Source organism: Dasypus novemcinctus, chromosome 3 (assembly GCF_030445035.2).
Source record: "Dasypus novemcinctus isolate mDasNov1 chromosome 3, mDasNov1.1.hap2, whole genome shotgun sequence".
Classification (NCBI taxonomy): domain Eukaryota; kingdom Metazoa; phylum Chordata; class Mammalia; order Cingulata; family Dasypodidae; genus Dasypus; species Dasypus novemcinctus.
In genome coordinates, this window is record NC_080675.1 from 184,311,474 (window position 1) to 184,338,095 (window position 26,622).

Below are 26,622 nucleotides of genomic sequence, written 5' to 3' on the forward strand. Positions count from 1 at the left end.
GAACAGTGAGCTCTGGTTCCCTGGAATCCTCCAAAAGTGACCTAGAAATTGTTTTTTTAATTTATTTTTTGAGTGTCATTGTAGCTGGGATTTTTAGGAGTGCTTTATTTTAAGATTGTGGAAATCCCTTTTTCTTGAAGAGAAGCAGCTTTTTTAGGAAAAAACACTACCCTGTTATGACTGGTCTGACCCAGTACTAGAAGCCTCTGGGAGTAGAGAGCTAGGGAATGGGCTTTGGAGCATATGGCGTGGGTCTCCTGCCACCCGTGGAATTTAAATGCCATGACCACCGAGCACCAGCATATGCCAAAAAGCCTCTGCAGGGCCTGGCACGCCCGCCTCGTGGACCTAAGTGGCGTGCACATCAAGTGGAGATAAACCTGTTACCTTTAAGTGGGGTGCATGTCACGTGGGGATAAATGTGTTACATTTCTTGCCTAAAGCACAGGACTCTTCTAAAATGTCTTGGCTTTTTTCTCCTCCAGCCTTCCAGAATACTTTGTAGTGCCAAGTCCTTTAGCAGACCAAGACCTAAAGATCTTTTCACATTCTTTTGTTGGAAGAAGGGTGCCAGTAAGTGATTTCTGTTGAATTTAGTTAATGCTGATACATATTTTTTTCTAACCGGTTAAGTGAGAATTCTTCTCTTCCAGCTCTGGTGCTGGAGCCACCCTAACGGCAGTGCCCTGGTGAGAATGGCTCTCATAAAAGATGTGTTGCAGCAGAGAAAAATCGATCAAAGGTAATCGGGAAATGGTATCGTTAACTTAGAAACTTGTATTTGTGATAAGTTAAGTACAGTAAACTACTAATTGAAAACAGTTGGTAAATATCTTGTTAGCATCATAATTCTATACCAGAATTGTTGTTTTGAAAAGAATTGAATATGTTAAAATTGTCCAGTGTTGAAGTTATACTAAATGTAATTTAAATCTTTGGTTTACAAGACCCTTCAGGGTGTCACAGTGCTGACGTCTTGCCGTATCTTACAAGTAAGAAGTCACAGTGGCCGCAGCGTGATTTTCGTTGGCCACCATTAGCAGCCTGTTGTCCTCTGCCAGGGTCGGCCTCGTGCCCTGCAGGTGGCGGGCTTCCTCCGCCGTCCTCCCGGCAGGGGCCCTGCTCCCCACCCTCGCCCCGAAGCCTGGGCCCTCGGCTCCTCCCCGCGCCCGCGCCGCCCTCCAGGCTCCCAGCCCCTGCAGGCCCGCTGTCCCTGGCCGCTTCCTCCTCTCGTCCCCAGGGCCACTGGCCCTCAGAGTCATGTCTCCAGCCTTTTATTTTTTTATTTTTTAAAGATAAGTAAGTCACACGAAATATTACATTAAAAAATATAAGAGGTTCCCACATACCCCACTCCACACCCCCCACTCCTCCCACACCAACAACCTCTTTTCTCATTGTGGCACATTCATAGCTTTTGGTGAATACATTTTGGAGCACTGCTGCACTGCATGGATTATAGTTTACGTTGTAGTTTACACTCTCCCCCGGTCCCTTCAGTGAGTTATGGCAGGATATACAATGTCCTGCATCTGTCCCTGCGATATCATTGAGGACAATTCCAAGTCCTGAAAATGCCCCCATGTCACATCTTCTTCCCTCTCCCTGCCCTCGGCAACTCCTGTGGCCACTGTCTCCACATGAATGATATAATTTCTTCCATTACTCCAGCCTACCTTGACATCCTTCCTGCAGAGGTCTCAAAGGCCCTTTAAACTCATTCTATCCAAAACTAAACCTGAGGATGTAGCCTCCAGGCCCCTCCCAGTCTGCTCTCCCTTACCTGCTCTTGCTTTGCTGTTCCCGAAGACCCAGGCGTTGTCCTTGAGATACCTGCCTTTTTACTTCCCCTCTGCGTATCCAATCCTTCTTCAGTTGTCATCACCTTGCTTTTCAAAAACCTTACAAGCCCATGTGCTCCCCCACACACACCCACCGCCCTCCCGCCTGGTGCCGTGCCCTGCCCCGCCCCACCTGCAGGCTCCGCCCCCCCCGGGCTTCCCACCTGCCCGTGGCCTGGGCCGCCCATGGCTGCCTCGCTCATGCTCATCCAAAGCCCCTCCACCCCCACCTGCTCAGCACGCGCTCGCTCCTTATGTCTCATTTCAAACATCACTTCCCTAAGATGAGCTTTGCCTCCCCTCCCAAATCAGATTAGGCCTCGCAGGTACACACTCTATAGCAGGTTAGAATTTCTTCATAGCGTGTATTTCTGGTTTAGCTGTATGTAGTGTTAGTCTGATGACTGCGCTGCCTAGTGAGCTTAGTGTGCTCCGTTAGGCGAGGGACATGTCTGTTTTCACACCATTGTAACTCAGCACCCAGGAAGTGCCTGTGAGACAGAGTATCTGTTCAGCATTTGTCGAATATGAAGGAACAAGTGACCAGATCTTGGAAGCAGGCTCAGAGAACCTCAGAGATTTTGGGATTTGGTTCAGCCTGATCTTGGGTTTTCTCCACAGTGCCATAAATAAGGAACCCACTTTGCCAATGCCAGTAGCACTCAAGTGACCCTCAAGTGACCTGTGTGCATTCTGGAAAGGAGGGTGACTCCAGTTGGTGCTAGTCCATATTCCCTGGACTATTTAATTTTAATTAATCATGTTAGAAATGAAGTCTGTGCTGTCATGTTCCAAGCCTTGTTTTCACTGTCGTGGAGGCAGAGTGCTCGGTTAGGAAGCGTGCTGTCAAAGGGGAGATTGTGACGCTGTTGGGTGAGATTTAGTTATGACACTTTATAACCAATCGTGGTTTTAATTGTTAATTTACTAAGAATCTCATATTTTATCTATCCTATCCCTCACAGTTAGGACAGACTCTCTTCTGTCCAGCCTCATCTCCAGCCCTCTTCCCACGTGTACACAATGTAGCTGTGCTGGCCTTCTGCTTGGTCTCTGCCACAGGGCCTTTGCACCAGCTCTGCCTCTGCCTAGAGCCCTTTCCCCAGGTCTCTGCATGGCTCCTGGTTGTTGCCGCTTCGGCTCCTGCAGCCCCATCTCAGAGGCGCCCTCTCTGACCACCTGCCTTAAAGATTACATCTCATTAGTTCCCCCCACCCAGGTGAGCTCTTGTGGGCAGGACCTGGCTGACTGGTTCCTCTCCCCACAGCTCTTCGAGTGGTGCCTGTCTCTTAGCAGGTGCTCAGTAGGTGTGTAGTAAAAGAGGAATGAAAATGACGGAAGGATTTTGTCTTTACTAGGATCTGTAACGCAATAACGAAAAGTCATCCACAGAGAAGTGACGTTTACAAATCGGATTTGGATAAGACCTTGCCTAGTATCCAAGAAATACAGGCCGCGTTTGTAAAACTTAAGGAACTATGTGTTAATGGTAATTATCTATACACATATATATATAATAAATTGGAGATACAGAATTGTATGAGACAGGTAGAAAAGTACTGTTCCTTAAAAATAATGGAAATACATTTAGTGAGAGTCTTATTGAAATACTTGTACAAAGTGTATTTTATGAGGATGTCAAAACCTCTTACAAGATAAAGAATAAACTGCAGGGGAAAAGGGAGCCCATTAAACCACCCTCAAATCACGAAAGGTACCAAATACTTCTCTACAACTGTTTGCTAAGTATTCCCACACGTTACCTTATGGACAGCTGCTAAGAATGCAGTGCCTGTTATGTTCTGTGCGTCGTGAGTGGAGCTGGTCTAGCTAGAGCCCTGCCGGCACGGGACGGCCCGAGAGCTCGCCTGTGTCTTTCGCGCAGCCTCGCCAGCTGCCGTGGGTGTGTGCTGGAGGGAGAGGGACACACAAGCAGGTGTAGAGTCATGTGTGTTCTTAAAACCAGGAGCTGCAAATACTGCATCAGGTCTCGAATGAGGGCAGCTTGCCTGGGGAAGGGGGGAGGTTGAGAAATGCAGCGACATGAATGATGTCAGAATTTCAGAAAGTCAAGTGTGACTGAAGCATGGAGTTTTGAGGTGGGAGGCCACGCAGATGGACAGGCACGGCTGTGCTGGGCAGGTGGTCCCAGCCGTTCTGTAGTGGTCGGCCACCAGGGCGCTGGACCTTGTGGGGAAGGCCGCCCCAGAGAGAAGCGGGAAGGGACCCTTTTGCAGGAAGGTCTGCAGCAGCTCTTCCCACTCAGGGAGGGCCAGAATCCCGAGGGGCTGGCGGGTGACCAGGAAGGCCTGGCTCCCTCCATGAGGGCTGGAGCCGGAAGCACCCTCCATTGGGGTGGAGCTGGGAGGAACTTTGGAGATTACCGTGAGAGAGCCAGAAGAGAAGCAGATGGGAGTCTAGGAGATCATCTCAGAATTGTCGTGTGCTCTGTTGGCTAGTGTGAAAGTGCACGACTTTCTGTAAAGCTACCTTTAAATACTAAGATCTGAGATGTGTCATCGCTTAGTTCTGATATTAATCATATAAAATTAAGCTGAGAAAACCTAAAACTGTGTGTGTGTAATTACCATGCTTATTACAGAGCCTTTTGAAGAAACTGAAGAGAAATGGTTATCTTCACTGGAAAGTACTCGGTGGTTAGAATACATAAGGTTCGTACAACATCTTTCCTTTTATTCCTTTAGCTTCTTTATTTGAAATAATCATACACACACAAGAAGTTGCAAACATAGTTTGGAGAGGTCTCCTACACTCTTCACCTCACTTCTCCCCTGGTACCATTTCGTGTAATTATATGCAAGAGTATGATATCGAAACCAGGACATGGGCTTTGGTAAATCTACAGACTTGTACAGTTTGTACATGCTCTCTTGTGTGTGTGGTGTATGCTGTTTTATCACGGGCAGGTTTGTGTAACCACCACAGTCAAGGCAGGAAACTGCCCAAGCTCCCAGGGTCTCTTCCTGCGCCTTCGAGCTGCGCCTTCACCCCACCCTGACCCTGGCAGCCCCCGTGTGTTCTCCGTCCCTCTAATTCTGTCATTTCAAGGGTGTGATACAACCAACGCTGCCCTTGTTGTAAAGGGTTAATGATAGAAAAATCAAAAAATGTCCTCCGTTGAAGAATGGTGTAAATACTGAAGGAATATTTAAGGATTATTGAATATACAAGTAGTATAGTGAAAGATTTTATTTGCTTGATTTCAAGTGCTTTTAAGAATACTTGCCGTGGAAATTGGAATTTTTACAGTAATTTCCCCGTTCTCTTTTCAGGGCATTCCTTAAACATTCAGTAGAACTTGTATACATGCTGGAGAGCAAACATCTCTCTGTAATCCTGCAAGGTAATTAAAGTAATTACTGAAAACAATAATTACTGTCAGTTCAGCCAGCTGAGTGTCCATGTTCAAGCTAATTACATTAATCTTACCTTTGTCTTTTGACAACACCATCAAATAACACTATACATTTTTCACATCATTAGAGAGAAATGGTGCAAAGATTGCAAATAGAAAAACAGAAAGGAATCCCTTTTTCTGTTCTCTTAGAGCGCTCTTCCTGTTTACAGGAAGAATGGACCACATCCCTAACTAGCTTTGTTCTAGGCTCTGATTTGGGCAGAGCACCCTTTCTCTCTAAACTGGCTCTTTTGCTGTCTTCTGGCTCCTGCTAGATTGTGACTCTCAGGAAACAGTTTGAGATCAAGAAATTAATCGAACCAAATAGCCAATAATGTGAATTTTATCATATATTTGGTAGGCAAATATCTTCACCTTGTCAGTTAGCCTGACAAGTTTTATTAACATAGTGTATTCATGTACTTTGCAATGTGAATACATTATAAAACCAGACAGTTCATAGTCTATTCAACTTTATTTGTAAGCTTAGAAATATTAGCTATAAAGTTATGTAATATACAGTTATCTTTTGATTGCTGGAAAATGTTTAAATTATAGTTGCCTTTTCATTTTCTTAATGTCTTTTGAATTTCAAATTCTTTAATTTTGTTGAAGCCCAATTCATCCATTTTTCTTTTATGGATCATGCTATAGTATCGTATCTAAAAATCTTCTGCCTCATTCAAGGTCAGAAAGACTTTCTCCTAAAGTTTTATAGTTTTGCTCTTACAGAAGTCTGTGGTCTGTTTAGAATGAATTTTTTTGTTATGTTTTGAGGTAAAACTCTATGTTTGTGTTGTTTTGTTTTGTTTGCATATGGATATTGAATTTTCCCAACACCATTTGTTGAGAACACTATCCCTCCTTTATTGAATGCCTTGGCAGGCATGCTTCGTCAGAAGCCAGATGATCATAAATGTAAGGACTTGTTTTTGGGCTTCTGGTTTTATTTCAGTCATCTTCATGCCCAGTCTTCTGCCAGTACCACACTATTTTGGTGGTTACTCACAGTATATTTTGAAATTGAGTCATGTAAGTGTTCCAACTTTGTTCATTTGCAAAATAGTCTCGGCTATTCTGGTTCCTTTGGAGTGTTTCTGTATAACTTTTAGGATCTGCAGAAAAGCTTGCTGGGGTTTTGATATGGATGTGTTGAACCAACAGCTGAACCGGGGGAGAATGCCATCTTGACGTTGGATTTGCTAGTCCATAAACATGAATCTCTTATTTATTTAGAACTTTAATTTTACGTACAGTGCTTTATAGTTTTTAGTGCACCAGTCTTACCTTTATTTTGGTAAGTCCATTCTAAATAAGTATTTTAGTTTTTGATACTATTGAGAATGCAATTCTGTTCTTCATTTCAATTTCAGATTGTTTTGCATTCAAGTTGTTTGACTTTTGTACATTGATCTTGTATTCCTGCGACCTTGCTGAACTGATTAGTTCTAGTAATTATTTTGTGGATTTCTTAAATTTTTTACATGCAGGATCATGTTGTCTGCAAATAGTTTCATTTCTTCCTTTCCAATCTGATACCTTTTACTTCCTTTTTCACCTAATTGCTCTGTCTAGAACCTCCAGGACAAAGTGGATTACAGATGTCAAGAGTGGACAGCCTTGTTCTGACTTTGAGGGACAGCATTTAGTCTTTCTGTAATAATATTAGCTGTTCCTTTCTACTCCCAGTTAACTAAGAGTTTTTTTAAAATCATGAATGAATGTTGAATTTTTATCAGATGCTCGCTCTGCATGTAATGAGATGTCTTTTATTTATATGGTATTATTACCTTGTTCAGTGTTAAAGTTGCATCCCTGGAATAATTTGGTTTGCTAACAGCTTTGTTGATTTTTGTATCTATAATCGTAACAGATACGGGTCAGTAATTTTCTTCTCATATCCTCTGGCTTTGCTGTCAGGGTAATCCTGGCCTCGTTAACAAGGAAGGTAGCTATGGAAGATGGCAGGGCAGCGCTCGCCTTTAGGGCAGCAGTGGGCAGTTCTGTATTGTCACGACCTCTGGGGCAGCACTGCGCGGCGTCACGGGAAGGGTGCACCATGGGCAGTGTCCCGGTAAGCACAGGGGGAAAGTGCGAAATACAAGCTCCTGTTATCCGCAGAATATTCATTTACAAATGGCGACCTCCCATTTGATCTGAAACAGGTATTTATGCTATTTTAGAGTTGCTGGAATACAGTGAAGTTTCCTTACAAAGATTATTTTAAAGGTAGCCTAAGCACAGAATAATGAATTACCTCCTTTACCTTTGCTTTCTTTTCCTTTCCTATCTCAGCATTTTTCTATGTAGTAATCATTTTCTTTCTATTTTATTGACAGAGGAAGAGGGAAGAGATTTGAGTTGTTTCATCGCTTCTCTTATTCAAGTGATGCTGGATCCCTATTTTAGGACGATTACTGGATTTCAGAGTCTGGTACAGAAGGAGTGGGTCATGGCTGGCTATCAGTTCCTGGACAGATGCAACCATTTAAAGAGATCAGAAAAGGAGGTACAACGAAATCTTAGTGTCTTGTTACCAGGCTTTCAGTGTGCACAAGGTACACCGTGTGTCATGAGATTGGCCCTCTATCAAGAGGTGAGGCGGCTCCGCATACTCCCTTTAATACAGCAGTGTCGAAGGACGTCAGTGTGACTCTGATCCGTTAGCCAGTCTCCAAATCGATGTGCTTATGAAGAATATCATAGCTATGTAGGTGAAATCCAAAAAAGGTGTCTAATACACTTCACTGGGTTCAGAAAAATAGCTGAATAATTATGTTAGCTCCTTGACAAAGGAAAAAACGAGCACATTGATATTTGAAAAATCAGTTTTGGAACACCGCGTTTTCTTTTTTTCTGAACTGGTTCAGAAGGAGAAGTTTGAGGGAGACGGCTGTGGAACGCTGCGGGGTCGGGGCTGCCTTCAAGTCGTAAGCTGTGAAGGGCCCCAGCCACTCTCGTGGGCCTGGCCGGTTTTGACAGTTGTTTCATGCAGCACAGCGGGACTTGCAGTATTTCCTATTGAATAACAAGCTGTATTACCTGAGACGCTCCCAACAGAGAGCACATCACTGTTAGAATGGTAGGACTTCCCAGTACATGATGGGGAGCTCCTGGGGACAGAACGTCCACTGCCAGCTGCTGGACTTGATAAGGCATGTGACCTAGCGGCTGAGGCCAAACTGTTTTCTGATGCTCAGAAGTTTTCTGGATGCTGAGCCCACAGGGTTGTCCAAAGCTAATTACAGAAGTTGAATTTTTTTTTTAACGTTTTACACAGTTGTTTCCAGGATAGGCCTTAAACCCACGTTTTACCCTTCCCCGTTCATATAATGGCAACCTGCTCATCTGTTTCCCTGGCCATTTCAACTTTGTATACTTTGAACTTTTGTGTCCTTCAGCTTTATCTACTTTGGCAAGTCAGGGCTGTGATGTCTGCTGTGGTTGAACACACTTCTTAGGTTTGGCATAAGAACGTCTGGTCTATTACATATCATTACTCTAATTTAAGAGTCAAGGTTTTTAGGCTTAGATGTTTTCTTTTCTCTTCATCTCTTCCTAGCGATGAATTTGGAAATAAGTGTGAACAGTTTAGGGACATAAAATATTCACGTTTTTTGTTCTTACTTACAGTCTCCCTTATTTTTGCTATTCTTGGATGCCACGTGGCAACTGTTAGAACAGTACCCAGCGGCGTTTGAGTTCTCTGAGACGTACTTAGCAGTCCTGTACGACAGTACCCACATCTCCCTGTTCGGCACCTTCCTGTTCAACTGTCCTCACCAGCGGGTGAAGCAAAGCACAGTAAGCAATTTTGTGGCTAGTGTGACTTCTTTTCTTTTTTTAGCAACTTGATTGATACATAAGAAGTAGAACAAATTGCATATTTAAAATATACAGTTTTAAACTATCGTAGCTGTAATACCATTTTAAGCAAAAATCGAGACCTTGTTTTATTTTTATGAATGAGCATTTTATGTGTTCTCTTGTGTTAATCATTCATAATAAACCAATTTAAAGATATAAGTTATTTTAACCACCTTAAATGCTGTGCTCGTTTTTATATTGTCACATTTGGACTATAAGGATGGGTATTGAAAAAGACCTATTTTGAAGACATTGATCACCTAGGTAAATAAAAGTTGTACAAAGCAAGATAATTTTCCCTGAAGAGTCCTATAGAGAAGGCAGTTTAGAGACTGCACAGCTTCCACAGGCCCTGTGTGATCTATGGCAAGCACTTTTGGGTAGGTTTAAAAGCTTTTAGACACAATTCATTGCCCTAGAGGAAGAGTCATTTAGGGCTAAGGAGGGTTGCAGAAAAGCTGAAAGCAGCTCTGGCCATGGCATGCCTGCACCCCAAATTTTGTCTTGCCCACGTCTGAGCCAGCAAAGGCCAAAACTGGTAAAACCTGCAGTGAACGGCGAGAGCAGTGGAAAGGGCAGCTGTGTGCCTTGAGGGACTTCCTCGGGAGAGCACGCACGGGGGCTCTGGCTCCTCGGCCTAAGGCCGCGCGCAGGCCCCTCCAGCCTTCTCAGGGCTGCCTGGGCGAGCCCTGGGCCTCTGGCCCCCTGCGGCTTCACCCGTCATCTGTAAAATGGACCCATCAGTTAATAGGAGTGCCTTGGGCCTCACGGTGGTAAAAATGTCTTATAAACTGTGACGCCAAGGAAACTAGTCGTCCTGGGTTGTGGCATCAAAGACAAAACCGTCCTGGGCAGTTGGGAATGGCTTTATTCAGGCAACGGATTGAATGAGGAACGGCCCACAGAAAAGGGCCTGGGCGGCGGGGTGAAGGAAAGGCGTTCACGGCGCTGCTCCTCCGGGAACGCCAGGCCAGACGAATTCAACATCCTCATGAGGTTTTTTGGAATTAGCCGTTTGGGAAGGAAATGTTTGTAAAGTGCATTCTATGCTCCCCTAAAAAAATTTAACCTTCCAAATACTGTGCTTAGTAGCCAGGACAGGCCCAGAGGCTGCTGGCGGTTCTGAAATCAGCGGTCTCTGATACTCGTTTCTGTGCCCCGCAAGTCAGTCCTCCCCTTGCTTGTGCGCCTCGTGCGCGCCTCCGCTTGCTTGCTTTTTCCCTGTGCACGCACATATGCTCACACGGCCATACGGTGTGGCCCTCAGTTCACATCAGGCTAGGAGTAAAAGTCCGTTAGACTTGGTGGAAGCTGTGACGCCAGTGCCCTAGGTGGCTTCCTGAGTGTAGGGTTTTCTGGATACCAGGCCGGCCTCCCCCGGTGCTCACTGCTCGCTTCTGCCTCTCGGCTGGATTCTGGATGTGCCGCGATGTGTTTACAAGCAGATTGATACATGGGAATAAAAGTGACTGAGTGTTTTTAAATAGTACCATTTCACCTGCTCTTGTTTCAAGTTCTAGTGCTCGTTTGTTTTCATTTGACTTTTTTCCAAAGCTTTTTCTGGCAAATACCAGCAAGGATACCCCCCTTTCTTCCTCCCCCTCTCGCTTTGACATTCTGTATTCAGGATCTGCTCTGTCGGCAGGACTGCAGTCCGCTGAGTGCCCCGGCTACCCGAGGGGCGCCGGCCGTCGAGCTGGGAGTCGTCGTCTTTGACACCACAGCTCTTTTCAGTCCCCTCCCCAGAGCGACCGCCAGCGTGGAGTGGTGTTTCTGTCTTTGCTTCATTCTTAGATGCTGGTGGTCAGGTATTTGGAAAATCTGATCTTCTTTGGAGATAAATATTTTTAGGCTTCACATTTAAAATAATAGTGACTTTTCTATAATCTTTATAAGGGCCGTTAAAATAAGTTGGGGGCTATGTTTTTAGCCTGGAATTTAGCTCTTAACAAGATTGTTTTCTAAAGCAGTGGCTTTTTATTTATGCATATATATGCTGAAATTTCAAATAAAAATGTAAAGAACATTTTAGTGACTTCTAAGTTTTACTTATTTAAAATAGCCCTGTGATTGAGCTTAGCCACTTGTCACTTCAGGTGTCACTTCAGGCCTCACTGAGGGCTTGTGACCTGGCTGTGATCCGGCGATGGGCTTCTTGATGCAGTACTTCGTTTCCTTAACATTCTTTGCCTGTTTTTCTAATTTCCAAAGAAATTCATATTCTTTTTAGAAAATTTAGAAAATACAGAAAAGTATAGGCAGAAAATAAAAATCATTTCCCACCATCCAGAGACTCAGAATCGTGGGGGCTCTCCTGCAGGGAGCTATGCTGGCTCCACAGTTTTGATGGCCTGCTCGTGACACTCCACCAGGACGACGCTCCTTTCTCCGGGTCACTGGCCTGAGCTGGTCTCGACTCCTTTCCTGATTCATAGGAAGTGGCTACTGGCTCGCCGCAGGGCGCGCCCTCCTCCCGCCAGTGGCTGCCCGGGTTTGCGGTCGCAGGAGCCCGGGATGGTCTCCGTGAAGCCCTGGCCCAACGCTGGACCCGGGAGGGTTGCTTCCTTGCTTCCTGCGCCTTGGTGGTGGTCCAGACACGATGGCCTGGACGCCCGAGGCGGACGCCATCGGCTGTTCCTTTAGAAAGTGGACCATTTGTGGTGGCCGTGATTCCCACCCAGAATTTGTTAATCCACTTAAAAATTTCATGTCCAAAAGGTAACATCACGTACGCGGTCCTGAGGACGAGAGAAGAGAGTGCACTGGTCAGCAAGCTCCCGTTCACGCGGGGCCTGGGTGTGCCTGACCCGACCTGCCGCCATTATCTCCTCTCGAAGGAAAACATGATGCTCTGCTGAGTTTTGAGAGCTCTGGTTCAGAAAACTTAACTTTGAATAATGTCGAAAGGCTCATGAGAAAAGTAAATTTTTAAGAGAAAATCTTCCGTTTTGCATCTTTTCACAAATGTTTATTTTATTTTGCAGGAATTTGCTATAAGCAAAAATATCCAATTGGGTGATGAAAAGGGCTTAAAATTCCCCTCTGTTTGGGACTGGTCTCTTCAGTTTACAGCAAAGGATCGCACCCTTTTCCATAACCCCTTCTACGTGGGGAAGAGCATGCCTTTGATACAGAACGGCTCTGTGAAATCTTTTAAGCGGACAAAGGTAAACTAAAAAAATGCACTAACACTTAAAATGTGACGCTTGCTCCAAAGCACGTAACCAAAAGCACTGTTCTCAGAACACAGCGAATTAAAAGCAGTCATTTCCCGTGACACCACCACCAGCACAAGTTTTTAAAGGATCTTTGACTTTTTTAACTGAACCGATTTTATGCTGATTTCTCCTCTTTTCTCCAACCGGGCTTGGCCTCTGAGAGTGAGCAGGCTGCAGCCCTGAGCCTGGAGGCCCAGCCCCTCAGACCCACCTGCACCTCCCCTGCCCCCTGTCCAGAAGAGCCAGGTCTAGGTGTTTTAGAACCCGGTAGTCTTAGAGGTATACACCCCAGCAGACCAGTGGCTAGGACGTGCTCACCTCCCCACCCCCCGTAGCGCTAGTGCTGGGAAAATGTTCAGTCCAGTGGAGGGGATTAGAGTAAGTGTCCGACGGGAAAGAATGGAAGTGTTCTTTGGGGCTGAGATAGTATTTGCCGCTGGACCTTTCCCATCCTTCACTGTCCTTCTGAAAGGGAAAGCTCCAGGGGCTAATGGACTCTCTCTCCTCTGCAGAAAAGCTACAGCTCCTCCACGCTGAGAGGACTGCCGTCCTCCTTCAGGGACGGGCTTGGCAGTGGCCAGGAACTGCCTCCAAGAAGGAACTCCTTAGTAGCGAAGCTGCAGCCAGACCCGCTCTGGCGCACGGGCAGCCGGGACGGCAGCGTGGAGCAGTACTTGCAGGAGCGGCTTTCCAAGCCGGTCGACCCGCACGGTGTCCTCCTGCCGCGCTTCTCTGGAGCGCACGTGAAACTGTGGAAACTCTGCTACATCCGCTGGGTGCCCGAGGCGCAGATCCACGGCGGCGGCTTCATCACTGCCTTCCACAGGCTCTCCCTCCTGGTGGACGAGGTCGACCTGCTGGGCAGGATGCTGCAGCAGCACAGGAGCGGCCCCGTGCAAGCCTGCGCGGAGCGGGAGCAGAGCAGGATGTACTTCCGAGCCAGCAGCCCGCGGGAGGCCTCGGGGACGCCCGAGTACCTCTCGTCTTCGTTTCCCTTTTCTCCTGCAGGGAATCTGTGCAGGCGAAGCATTCTAGGAACGCCAGTAAGCAAATTTTTAAGTGGGGCCAAAATATGGTTATCTACTGAGACACTAGCAAATGAGGACTAACTGTAGTATTTTCCAGGCATTTTGAGGGAAGTTGTATTTTTTCCCCTCAGAATTGCAATTGCTAACCTAGGCATTTTAAACTCTAACAATTTTATATGTAAGAATAACAGCTGAAATTTGCACTATTTAAAAACCTGTTGAATCATACTTCCTTCAGTTTTTTAGGAGGTCCCAGGGATTGAACCCAGGACCTTGTACATGGTAAGCAGGTGCTCAGCACCGAGCCACACCCGCTCCACAGATTTCTTTGCTTTTTTTTAATACACATAAATTTTGGTATTTATGTCTCTGTCCTTATAGGTCTCGTTGGTTTTTAGGGGATTTGCAGGCAGACATCCTCCTGTTATAACTCTAGTGGAGCTAACCAGGTTTTGTGGCTGCATTTATTTCCTCTTCACCATTTTTCCTACTACCACCTAACAGTTACGTGATCCTTGGTCAGATGAGCAACCCAGAGGGGAAGACAGCAGGAAGACGAACAAGTTAGTGTTCAGTATTTTTCCAGAAACAACTGCTAACCCCACCCCCAACCCCAAAAAAGGCTAGTAGGTTTTCTTGTTTTTGTGGTTAATTTCTGTTCTCTCTAATGGGACTCAGCTGATGCAGGTTCAGGGTTCCAAGGCCATACTTTATTATTTTAGATCACTTTGTTTGGGACTTTAGATCACCATTTAAAATCATGAATTTGCTTTTCCCTTGTCGGATTAACTTTAAAATGATATGGACTGTTAACTTTAAAGCATTTGCTGTAGCTAATATAATTAAACTCAGAAGTGCCTTTGATATTGATACTAAGGTAAGAGTAAGAGTGACATTGTAGTTTCAAAAATAGGGTTTTTTTAAAACCCCACGGCATATTGGAAACTGGCTGTGCACAGGAGGCTTCCTCTGGGGATGCCAAGGACCACATTTCTCCCCTTCTTAAGTGATAAGACACCGAGGGCCCTCGGTGTGATTCCTGGAAACTCCTGGGGGCTGCCCCTCGGCCGAGCGTGCTGGCTGCTCTGGGAACCCTCCCTGCACACGTGACCTGCCGGGAGGCACTTGGGCCAACTGAGGTTATGTCACTATTGATACTCTGGTAAACGGCCCCTGGCACTTTGCCTTGGAAATAACGGAGGCCCCAAGGCAGGTCACCTGCATGGAATTCCCTCTCCTCTCAGAAAAGATCATTACCACTAGCAGTCAGAGCAGAGCACGGGAGAAGTAAAAACGCACTTCCCAGAACACTGCCGTGTTTTCATGACGCACGAGAGAAGCCTCCCACCCCGCCCCCTCCTGACTTGGCAGCAGTGTTGCGGCGCCTGAGCAGCAGGGTGCCCCCTCAGCCTGATGCACCCTTGTTCTCAGGTGGGAGCCTGGCCAGGGCTGGGAGGGCGGAGCCTAAGTTACCACAGCAGTGACCTTTAGCTCCCTCTCCCCACCCACTCCGTTTCAAAGATTGATGTTTTCAAATTTGGCTTTATTAGTGTTTCTGAAATTGCCATCTTAAGATTTTACACGTTTTTATAATGTGCCCAGTTTGCTTATTTCTTTTTCTAAAACAACTTTTTCTTTCAAAATACTGTTTTACCTTTACGGGTAAAGAATAGCTGTTTGTTTTAATTATTTGCTTCTTAAAAACCAATAATGTCTCCAGATTTAAAGAGACAGGAGTTTTTATGAAAATGTCTTAGGAAATTCATCTTCTTGATAAACTCAGTGTTTCTGCCAACTTGTTGCTTAGAAAGTAAGGACCATTTTCAATTAATACTAAGAGCAATATTGTGATTAAGCATTTTATAGTTCTTGATTAGAAACGAGCCCTAGTCCCTTAGAGTAATAACAGCCTATCCTGCCATTCAAAGTATAATATTTCTCCCTTTTTCATGAAGCTGCTTTTTTATTACAGATTTGTAATTTTCTTCCCTTATTTTCAACTCCATAATTTCCATTACTAATGGAAATTAATAAAATAATTTACAAATTTTTAAAAACTTAAGTACTATTAATACTGTGTTAAAAAGAGATGTGCCTATTTTTGTATGATAATCAAATGTTGTAAAATACACTTGTTTGTTTTACTTTTGCTGGTCAGTTGTTATATCATGATTATTATGCTACAATTCATTGTGTGTAATATGAAAAACAACTCAAGCAGCCTTAAGTCTTGCCCGTTGTAAAGTTGCTTGGCAGCTCAGCTAGCAGAAAGGACACTGTGGTGGTGAAGCTGTGAGTGGCTGTGTACACTGCCAGAGAGCCCAGCACTCCCCGGCCTGTGAGTGACACCAGGGACGGTGGAATGCCTCCAGGTGTCTGACAGCTTTGGACTTTGCAGTTTGAACTTAATTATGTATAATGTCTTACTGTTATTCTTTGATGAAAATCAATTTTAAAACCAAAAATGTCTAATTTTATTTAAGGAAAGGATATTAACTTGTACTGAAAGAGGGTGAAAACTGTTCAACACATCCTTCAACGAAATATGCTTGCTGTGGCAATAACATCAAGTAGTAAAAATTTGATTTTGAGAGAAAACTAAAACCTTTGTGCCTAAGATGGGTTATGCCTTGAGTTAAAGTAGGTGAGCAGGAAGGTGAGCAGCCTCCTGTTCAACAGTGATGAATGTGAAGGAGAGTCTCAGTGCTAAATAAAACGTCCTTAGAACCTGTCTGTTGCAGTTATCAATATGAAATCACCTACAAGAACAGAGTGATTCAAAGGCATTTTATTCCACTCAACTTTTTTGCTTTGCCTCTAAAAAACACGGTTAGTGACCACTCACATTCTTAACATGAGTTCAGAACTGGCTGTAGTTAAAGCTGTGGGTACGAATGGGTCATGTCCTAACCGCTGCTTCCATTCAATAAAAACTGTGAGGAACAATCCCCAAGGTCTCAGAAGAAGACTGTGAGAGAAAAGCCCAAACAGTCTCTGATAAAACTGCTTCCTGGCCAGAGGCTCTTCCAATGATGGTAGTAAGATGGCTAGCCCAGCAGTCTTATGTTACGTTTTCAGCCTTTTTATAAGTCTAATTTAATAACATAGATGCATCCAGCTCCTAACATGGCCTCTAAGGTTTAGACCTTTTAAAAAGTGTATTACCTACTGTGGGTAACCAATGTACATATACAAGCAAGTACTTAGGGACTATACAGACATGTACCATGAGTCAGTAACCCTCAGATTTATAACTGACAAAAACAAAACTGAAACTAAACAAAATAGTGCTTTATGCTTTTGAAAATATCTCACGCTACACCCAGTTAGTCCAAACTCCATAGCTTTCAGCTAAGGCCTTTCCCCTTAGCTCCAACTGCAGCCACATGACAGACTTCTACTTCAGCTCCCAGCTTCTGCAGTTCATCCAGCCAGATCATTTGCTTATGTGAAAGACGATCGTTCGGGCCTTTAACTTCCACGAGCTAGAAGATAAGTTTTTAAAAATGATTAGTATCTTACTGAAACTGAATAATCATTCAAATAAGCCAGAGCAGTTTTCAGTGTGTGCTGTATTTATATATATAGCAAGAATACATAGCTAAGAAATTCCTTGAGAAGTTTTTCCATTCAGGAGGAACTAGACGGTCGTTCACAGAGAACTAGCGAAGTGATTCTTAGCACAGCAATCAGAAATGGTTTTAAAATAGACACTGGGCGGCCGCCCTGCTCCAGCCCCTCCGCCTTGACCCCCAGAGCTGGGCGACCGGGGCCCTGCTGGCCACGCCAAAGGTCTCTGCGCCCAGAACAGCCCAGCCTCGTTCCTCCTCAAGGGCCCTGTTCACACGTGCTGATCCCACAGCCTCGCTCGTTCTTCATAGTCTTCACATGCCCCATGTCTTAACTTTCAAAGCTTAGCGTAAATTTACACCAGGTTCCTCCCACACACTGCTTTCACATGTTTATCATAAGAAAAATCTGCCTGCACGTCAGCTCTGTGAACCTGTAATGGTCAGTTTCAGTTACTGTAGATTATTTTACCTTGAAGACATAGGAAAAAAAAATCCAAACTGAATATTTAAATAAACAGCATTAAGCAGCCCAATATACATTAAAATGCCCCCAAAGGATTCTAAAGGAGGAAAGAGAAAACTGTTCGAAGAAATACTGGCCAAAAGTTGCCCATGTTTGATGAAAACTACAAATCCAAAGAATTAAGGAGCTCAGTGAACCCCAAGCACAGAAACAATACCACACTAAGGAACAGTGTAACTAAACTGCACAATCAGTGGTGAGTACTTAACTTAAAAACAATAAAAATAAGAAGGCAGAGGGGAAAAAAGATGACAGATTTTGCTTTGGAAACATCTTTCAAAGTACTAAAAGAAAAACACAGAAGTCTTTGTCCAGAGAAAATATCTTTCAAAAACAATGGCAAAATAAAGGCTGTAAGACATAACAAAACCTAAACGAATGCATTACTAGCAGACATCCAAAAAATGCTACAGGAAGTTCTTCAAGCAGGAGGAGAATGAGAATCTGGATCTAAACAGAAATAGCGAGCACTGGAATGGCATCTGCATTGGTAATCAAAAAGACTTTTTCTAATTAATTGACTGGAATAAGTATACTACTGTTAAGGGTCTTTATACTATATGTAAAGAGGTAGAACATACCCGAAGAGCAAGAGTAAGTTCAAGATCTACCTTGTCAACACTAATGAAGCCACTAAAATAGAAACGATGGTTAACAAGTCACCAGTAGAGTTAAGAGAATTCTGAAAAATCCAAAAGGCAGCAAAGATGAGGAGGGGGAAAGGAAGGGCTGAGACAGGAACCAGGTCAAGATGGTATGTTTCAAGCTGGACAGATGATTGCCGCATTAGCTGTAAATGTTCCAGACACCCCAATTAAAAGGCAGAGGTGGTCAAACTGGATTAAAAAAGACCCAGCCTACCTCCTGCCTACGAGAAACCCAGAAATCTAGATTAAGTAGAAGGTTGGAAAAAGATAGGTCAATACTAGTCAGCAGCAACCTGGAGTAGTTCCACTTGAGAGCACATGGAGCAGTACCACAAGTAAAGGTGGGCAGTTCATCCAGAGGACACAGCCCTGCAAGGTGTCCAGGGCACCACCTACAGTGGTTCTCGCCAGTGCAGTCCAACCAGGAAAAAGCAAGCAAGACCGGAAGGAAGAAAAACCATTAGCAGACAACCTGACTGTGTGCATAGAAAATCTGGTGAAAATACAAAAGAAGCTCCTAGAACTATTAAGTGAATGTATCATGTTTGCAGGATATAAGACCAATATGCAAGAATCAATTGTATTTCTGTAAAGTAACAGCAAACAATCATAAATTGAAGTTTTTAAAAATATCATTTAATAGCATCAAAAATAGGAAATTCTTCCAAGATCTGCAAGACCTATACACTGAAAACTAAAAGCACTATTGAAAGGAATTAGAAGAACCTAAATAAAGAGATGGACCGTGCTCACTGAGCAAAAGGCTTAATGCTGTTAAGGTATCATTTCTTCCCAAATTGATGTACAGATTCAAAGCAATCCCAATTAAACCCCAGCAGGCTGATTTTGCATTCAAATAAAAATAAAAAGGATTAAGAACAGGCAAAAACACTGTTGAAAGAGAACAAAGTTGGAGGACTTAGACAACCTGACTACAAGACTTATGTAAAGCTGCAGTAATCAAGTAATATAAATAAATATATGAATAACCAGACCAGGGTCCAGAAATGAGCAAAGATGCAAGGCGATTCCATAAAGGAAGGATAGTCTTCAACAAGCAGTGATGAAACAACTTACTGATCCCTGCCTCACAACATATGCATGAATTATCTCAAAATGGATCACAGTAATGTAAAACCTGAAACAAAAACGTTTCTGAGCAAAAAAGAGCAGAGACTCTGATCTCAGATTAAGCAAGTATTTCTGACATACGACACCAAAAACATGCTCTCTAAAAGAACCACAGGAAGCGGATGTGGCTCAACCCAGGGCCTCCTGACCCGTGTGGAGCTGGCCCACATGCAGTGCTAATGCATGCAAGGAGTGCCCTGCCAGGCAGGGGTGTCCCCCGCGTCAGGGAGCCCCACACGCAAGGAGCGTGCCCTGTAAGGACAGCAGCCCAGAGCGAAAAAAGCGCAGTCTGCCCAGGAATGGCGCTGCACACATGGAGAGCTGATGCAGCAAGATGACGCAACAAAGAGAGACAGATTCCCAGTGTTGCCTGACAAGAGTGCAAGCGGACACAGAAGAACACGTAGCAAATCAACAAAGAGAGCAGACGGGGGGGGAAGGGGAGAGAAATCTTAAAAAAATAAATAAAATAAATAAAAGCACTAAACAGCTAGACTTGGTCAAAATTTAAACCTGCTCTTCCTAAGACACTAAGAGAACGAAAAGACGAGCCACAGACTGGGATGAAAACCAGCAAACCTCATTGATAAAGGACTCATATCCAGACTCTCAAGAGAGTGAAATGCTCTCACAGCACAAACGTAAGGGATGAAGCTTCCCTAAGAGGCGGCAGGGCCACGACTGGGGCAGTTTAATAAAACCACATATCGATAAAGGACTCATATCCAGGCTCTCAAGATAGTGAAATGCTCTCAAAGCACAAACGTAAGGGATGACGCTTCCCTAAGAGGCGGCAGGGCCACACCTGGGGCCCTAAAATGGCTCCCAGTCATGCCCTGTCCTGCGCATGGGCTGGACCCTCGTGCCTGCCTCTAGCCACCTGCAGAGTGATGGGATGTCACTTCCAGGATCAGCCACAGAGGCCCGTGACTCCACCCTGCTCGCGTTCCCTGTTTCTCCTGCCTTCCCGTGCCGGGTTTTGATCTGCCTGCCTGACAGGCTCCCATGGCCAGGAACTGAGAAGAGCCTCTGGCCAGATGCCAGCAAGGAGCCGAGGCCCTCACTCCAGCTCACGAGGAACTGAACCTGCCAAAAGCCACCGAAGAAATGCCTGAACTGTGGCTTCTGACATAGCTGTCAGTAAGATTATAAGCTCAGGGTTCATTCTGGCCAGACTGACCTTGTAGCGTCGGCTTTGGGAGCTCCACACTACCAGGTCAGGGAGGCCCCCGCGGCAGTGTCGGAAGTCGCTGGCCAGGCGCCGGCACACTCCACTGAGGACGGGGCCCCCCAGGCAGGAAACAAGATCCTAAACCCAGAAGACACAAGCAGTTCACCATTGCCCTGTCACAGAGATCACAGCACAGATAAAAACTTTGGATCAGAAAACAGAAATGTGTTCCAAGTAAGCCTGTGCTGCTGTGGATCTCCTGGGGTACAGAGCCTTCGGCTAAGTCTTACTGGCGAGCTCTGGGGAAGTGAGTTTTCCTTTGGTCACGGACCATACTTACGCTCAGTATGGAAAATCCTGGGATGCAGCTGAGGATGAGGGAACGTGGAGTAGCACTCAGGACTCTGAGAGCGATGGCTGTAGCTAGAGGGACGAGGTGCTGCCGGTGAGGAGGAGGAAAGCTGCTAACTAGGGGGAGGCCGAGGCGCAGTATGGGGCCCTGTGCTGTCAGGGCCGGTGCACTGGGCTGGATGGGCTGCGGCTATGTGTTTACACGCAGGTAACTCACACACGCATATGCACTGTGTGGGTGTGTGTATTTCAAGAGCTGCCACAGGACCCAGCAGAGGCTTTTGTGAGGCTCCGCTCTGAGCCCGTCAGTCGGGCGCGTTCCCAGTACCTGCGCTTGCTGAAGAGACGAGAAGCGGTCCCAGCTGACCAAGGCAGCCACCCGGCCTTCCTGCGCCTGCCACGTCGCAGCAACCCACGTACGCAGGGTCTCAGGGGGGGCTCTGTGCATCAGCTGCAGCCTGGCCTCGAGGGCCGGCCCCCTGTTGGCAAAGAAGCTGTCGGTGTACAGGTCCAGCGGGAACGCCTGCACGGGGAAGACGCACACTCAGAACAGGCCTGGGCAGAACCGGCTCAGTCCAGAAGGTTCAGCTCCCAGCCCTAGGACTTGGAAACTCGCCAATTTGACTCAATTCACACAGTCACTTTTCTTTTTCTCAAAAGAAAGGTCAAAGTTATCTCAGGGGGATGTAAAAGTTCCACTTCCCGGGTTTTCTCACAGTTGTGCTTTTGGAGTCCATCGGGAGACGCCCTAGTGGGGCCTGTACAGGGGCTCAGTCAACACTGATGCAGAGTACACTTTAGGCCAGAAGTTTAAAAGAAGCCGTGGAAGGTAACCTAGACTTAGATTTGGAATTCTATTAATCAGATTTTAAACTTATCCGAAAGACAGTAACCACCAGCCATGCTTCTAGGCCTGCAGAGCCTGGCGCCCGGCGCACCTGGTGGCAGGTGTGCGGAGGGCTCTGCCCCCTAAGCGCCCGCGGCCCTGGGCGGTCTCAGTACCTGGTAGGCGTTTCTGAAGACGTCGGGGATCCCCTCCGCGTAGATGACGTCCCACAGGAGCAGGCCGTACAGCGTGCTGAAGGTGGACCCTTCTCCGTGAATCCCTGCGCAAGTCGCACACGGGGCCAAGGGCAATCAAAGGCTGTGTCCGTTTAACAATGAGCGCCGCAGCCCGCTGCACACGCGCGGGCATGACACACACAGCCTAGACGCACAAGCACACGCCGGCCTCGTGCCACTCCTAGCTCGTTGTGCTACGCTCTGTCGTTTGTGCACAGAAGCCTCCTCGGGTTATCAACAATCCTATTCAGAACTTAGTAATCATGGAAAAGTTCACATGAACAGTTCAAAACCTTAAAGCAATGGCTCATGTTGTTTTTTTCTTTAAAATAAAGAAAAAGGCACGCTTCTACTCTCAAGCTCCTCAGGTCTGAGTTAATTGCCTGCCCGGGGGCTTCTGGTGCCAACGGACCCTCCCCCGGAGGGACACTCCCCAAAGGCACCAACGAGGGCTGCGCTTCCTCGGAGCCCGTGGAGGAGCCGGCGGAGGAGCCGCTCCTCTGAGCTCTACACTGCTTTGGCCTGAACAAGGCATTACAGCGCTGCGCACCCTCAGGGCTTCTCTAGAAACCTCCAGCCTCAGAGGCGTTGGCCCTCGCTTCACTGACACAGCCAGAGCGCGGGCACGCAGGCCCACAGTCGGCCCCGTGGCCAGCGGCCTCTGCCTCCGGCAGCCACGCCTTGCCGCGTCCGCCCACGGGTGGGGCGGCATTTCCGCTCCTGTCTGTCCTCCCCTCCCCAGGTTCCTCTGCGTGCAGGGTGGCCACAGCACCGGCCAGAGCAGGTGGCAGGGCGGCCAGCGGCCCGCGTGTGCCTGGGGCCAGGCCGCGGGTCTTCTCTGCCCACAGGTGCCGCCTGCACGTGGGGGGGGCGGAGCCTCCGGTGGCCTCAGGGCCGGTCCCCTCCCGCCCGCCCCTGTCCGAGGCCTGCCCTGTGCCAGCAGCCCCTCCTCGCGGGCTGTCTCCCTGGTTTTCAGGACTGCAGGGCTCGGGCTCCTGGCGGCAACCAGCGGCTCTGACGTCCTTTTTCTTACAGCTCTCGTGGCAGGTTCTACTGCAGTGACCAGCACACCCAGGTAGGAGCGCTGGTGCGGAGGCCCCGCGAGCTCAGAAAGCCAGTGCTCAAACCGCAACCCCCCCACGGGGCTTGTCCTGCGCCGCCCCGGGGGCTCCTGCCCGCAGGAAGGACTCTGGAGTCCGCTTTCTGTCCCTGTACGCTCATGCTTCAGTCGGGAGCCACTCCTGAACTCAGGGCCCGAGCCACGAGCCATGGTCAGCCTCTTCTAAAAACTCAGAAAAGTACTCGCAGAAGGGAGTGAGCCGCTGCCCACAAAATTCCCCACGAGGCGCAGCCCTTTCTCATTAATTTGATTTTAAGAAATGAAAACACGCACTGTCCACAGCAGCAACTTCACACCGAGAGGCTGTTGTGCAGGCTCGCCACGACCTGCACGCCTCCGTGTGCGCGGCTCACCCCTGCCCGTCCAGGGCTGGCCCCGGGCCTCGTGCCACTTCCTGCCCTCGACCGCAGTGTCGTCTGCGCGCCTCCTGCAGCCTCCCCAGGAAGTGGAGCTTTCCTTCTGCTCTTGTACCTCTAGCCTTTTCTGGTCTAGTCTACTCTCTGTCCTCACTGGTGTTTGTGCTTCCTCCCCAGTCACATCACCCCTTCCCTGAAATAACAGAGAGCGTGCGTAGCTTAATCTTACCGTTAACGCTCAGAAGACAGGACCCATGTTTTAATTAAACCCTATCTTGCCGTTGTCATTTCCTATTCCTCGTTAGTCTTCTAGGTGCGTACCTGGCACCCCAGTGGATTAGGGCCCCTGGCCTTCATGTTTAAGCCTGCGGGGTCTTTGCCACTGGTCACCACAGCACAGGGCCTGGGATGTCCTGCCCAAGGACTGGACCAACGGGCCGCGTGGCCATCCACCCTGGAGCTGGCCAGGGCCAGGGAAAGGGTCCAAACACCAGGGATGTGTCCTAAAAGCCGGGGGTGGTGGGGGGCACGCAGGGACGGAGTATGGAAGAGAAAGATGACATGAAACGTAGGCAGGGGTTCACTATCCTCTCCTCTCTACCCCTGTAGGAAGACATGTCAATATCGTCCATACTAGGGAGTCTTAAGAAACAAAAGATGAGAAGCGGATGTGAGAAGATGCTCCACATCATTAGCCACCAGGGAAATGCAAATCAAACCACGAGGTGCCGTTTCACACCCACTAGAATGACTGCTGCTAAAAATGCAGAAAATAACAAACGTTGGAGAGGATGCAGAGAAGGAGGGCCCCTCACCCACTGCTGGTGAGTGTGGAAGGCAGCCTGGCAGTTCCTCAGAAAGCTCAGGGCAGAGCTGCCACGTGACCTGCAGCTCGCCTGCAGGCATGGACCCCAAAGAATCCAAGCAGGGCCTGAGCAATGACATCTGCACACCCGTGTTCACGGCGGCTTCACAATCGCCAAGACGGAAGCAAGCCAAGTGTTCAAAACCTGAGGAGGGTAGATAAGCAAAGCGTGTGCAGGCTGGAGGGAACTCGCCTCAGCCCGAGAAAGGACGAGGTTCTGGTGCATGCGGCAGCATGGGGCCCTGAAGCGCCACGGCGCGTGGGGTAAGCCGCACACCACAGGACAAGGAAAAACTAGCAGCAAATTCATAGTCAGAAACTGGGATTCAGGTCACGGGGCCAGGTGGGAGTGGGAGCGGGAGGGGGAGTCCACACATGGTGCCAAGCATCTGTCTGGGGTGGGGGGGACGTGGTCTTGGAGGGGTGGCGGCTGCGCAGCCCTGGGAACGCAGTGAGCCCGGTGGGTTATGTATGTGGGTGTGGTTAAAGGGGGAAATGTTAGGTGGCATGTATGTTAGTAGAATAAGATTTTTAAAAATAGGACAAAACAGAATGTACCTTAATGGAAACTAATTAGGTAGTTACAATAATGGGTCGTCTGTTATAACAAAGGTACCACAGTAATGTAGTGTTAGTAACGGAAATATGGGAACTATTGTCTGCATGACACTTCTATACTCCTACAGCTTCTATAATTATTTTTCTTAAAAGGCCCCTGTAATAAACTACACTACAAATGTCAAGGAAGCAGCCACTTTAAAACTCACATGTGTGTGTCCCTCAGGCTGTTCTCAAATGGCCCGGGCCCTGCTCCCAAATCTGCCCGCTGTCTCGCTGGAAGATGCATCTCCTCCCCAGGGCCTTGTACAGACTCCTACGCGGGCTATGCCGGAGACGCCAGATCACCCAGCAGGGCCCATCGTCCCCTCGGGAGCGGAGCCCAGGCCTCAGCAGGCCACACCGCACTCTGAAGACCCCAGCCCCGGAGACAGCGCAGGCCGGGGGCAGGCGGGCAGCGAGGAGGCCAGGCCCCTGCGCCCGGGTCCAGGCGGGGTCCGCCGGGCGGCCGGCGCGTGTGCTGGGCTTGGCCAGTGGAGGTCTGCCTGGATTCCGAGTTCATGTGCACCTCTGGGGCTTCTCGTTCTTCTCTTTCTGCTCCAGTTGGGAGAGACAAAGCACCTCAGCAGCCGCCCTCGGGCCGGGCAACGGCCGCCCTGCTGCCCGCTTCCTCCCTGAGGCTTGCACACCAGAACCTGGAGGTGCCCGTTCTGACACAGGCTCTCGGCACTTCAGAAAACGGTCTCTAGGGAGACCTACAAAATCCAGGGCGCCCAGAGGAGCACCCACTGGAAGCAGAACGAGGCAGCCTGGCCCCGACCCACTGCACTTCTGGGTTAGAGAGTCGAAAGCATCTCCTCGGCAGCCTCTGGGAACAGGGAGGACTCAGGCACTAGGGTCCCAGACCCCCAGCCCTGCCCCCCTCACACAGCCCCTCACACCCCCTTCCACTCCCACCAATTAAAAAAGAGGTCACAGGAAGTGAACAGCAGAGAGAAGCCCAGGTCAGTGAGGGCTGGTGTTCTCTTACAGACCCCGTTTTTCATCTGAGGTGCCACCCTTTACTCTGCAATCTCAGTTTCCCAGAAGACGCACCCAAAAGATAATGGGGCAGGAGGAGGACAGGCAATCACGTTTGCTGGGCCCGAAGACAGGAAGGCTCTGGTTCTGACTGACTGTGCTCCTCCTCCCCACAGACTGCTCACTTCACAAGGAATTCCAATCACTGCTCTTTCTAGCAACTTCTCTGCTTCCACTGGTGCTGGGTCATCCCAGGAGAGTCAGGTTCTTCAGTCTCCTTACAGCTGTTACCTGAACCTGAGGCCCGCTCCCTCCTCGGCCCTCCCCTCCCCAGCCCACCTTCTCTACAGGTGTGTTAGCTGCCACAGCTTATCCTCCCTGTCCAAAACCAGATCTCTAAGCAGATCGTCGTAGCTGCTCTAACATCCCGCTCAAGGACACTGTTCTGTAGATGTGAGCCAGTACAGAACACCTGGCGGAGAGCAGAGGGCGAGAGCCCTGCAGCGGGGGACATCCCCAGGCCCCAGGCAGCAGCTCTCCAGGGGACACAGCCCCACTCCTGCCGGACCGCTCTGCAGCGCTGCTCGTCCACACAGAGCCCGGGCTGGGGGAAGGACGGGGCTCCGCTTACCCTGGTCAAAGCCGCTGCGTCGGTAGTAGGCCAGCGCCAGCTCCTCGACGGAACACAGGACTGTGGCGGGGGCCCCGGCCGCCGCGGCCCCCAGCACAAACACCGACTTGCTCGTCCCGCTCTGCGGGCACACCTGGCCCGTGATGGCCACCTGCGGGAGCAGGGAGGAGCGCTGTCGGCTCACGCAGCGAGGGCCATCGCGCTCGGCAGCAGGCCCGGCGTGTGCGCCGCACACTCACGCCC

At 48.1% G+C, this 26,622-nt stretch overlaps 2 protein-coding genes across 14 annotated transcripts in view; one reads left to right on the forward strand and one right to left on the reverse strand.

The window, feature by feature from the left end:
• The window catches only part of MTMR10 (myotubularin related protein 10), a 55,998-nt gene extending 39,895 nt beyond the window's left edge, over positions 1–16,103 (forward strand). For both annotated transcript variants that reach the window (XM_058294830.2, XM_058294829.2), the window contains exons 8-16: positions 486–573; positions 654–742; positions 3,200–3,330; positions 4,444–4,513; positions 5,135–5,205; positions 7,599–7,768; positions 8,893–9,063; positions 12,111–12,293; positions 12,857–16,103. In XM_058294830.2, coding sequence (XP_058150813.1) covers positions 486–573; positions 654–742; positions 3,200–3,330; positions 4,444–4,513; positions 5,135–5,205; positions 7,599–7,768; positions 8,893–9,063; positions 12,111–12,293; positions 12,857–13,453 — 1,570 coding nt within the window. In that variant the 3' untranslated portion in view covers positions 13,454–16,103. The remainder of the gene's footprint in view (positions 1–485; positions 574–653; positions 743–3,199; positions 3,331–4,443; positions 4,514–5,134; positions 5,206–7,598; positions 7,769–8,892; positions 9,064–12,110; positions 12,294–12,856) is intronic.
• Positions 16,104–16,144: 41 nt separating this feature from the next.
• Positions 16,145–26,622, reverse strand: part of FAN1 (FANCD2 and FANCI associated nuclease 1) — a 38,317-nt gene continuing 27,839 nt past the window's right edge. For 5 of the 12 annotated variants that reach the window (XM_058294827.1, XM_071214402.1, XM_071214400.1 and 2 more), the window contains 5 exons: positions 26,380–26,530; positions 21,770–21,873; positions 21,096–21,290; positions 20,426–20,554; positions 16,145–16,857 (listed from right to left, as the gene is read on the reverse strand). In XM_058294827.1, the coding sequence (XP_058150810.1) occupies positions 16,720–16,857; positions 20,426–20,554; positions 21,096–21,290; positions 21,770–21,873; positions 26,380–26,530 (717 nt within the window). In that variant the 3' untranslated portion in view covers positions 16,145–16,719. Of the gene's footprint in view, positions 16,858–20,425; positions 20,555–21,095; positions 21,291–21,769; positions 25,326–26,379; positions 26,531–26,622 lie in introns of those variants that run through there. The other 7 variants (XR_011648512.1, XR_011648511.1, XR_011648508.1 and 4 more) reach the window with 6 other exon arrangements.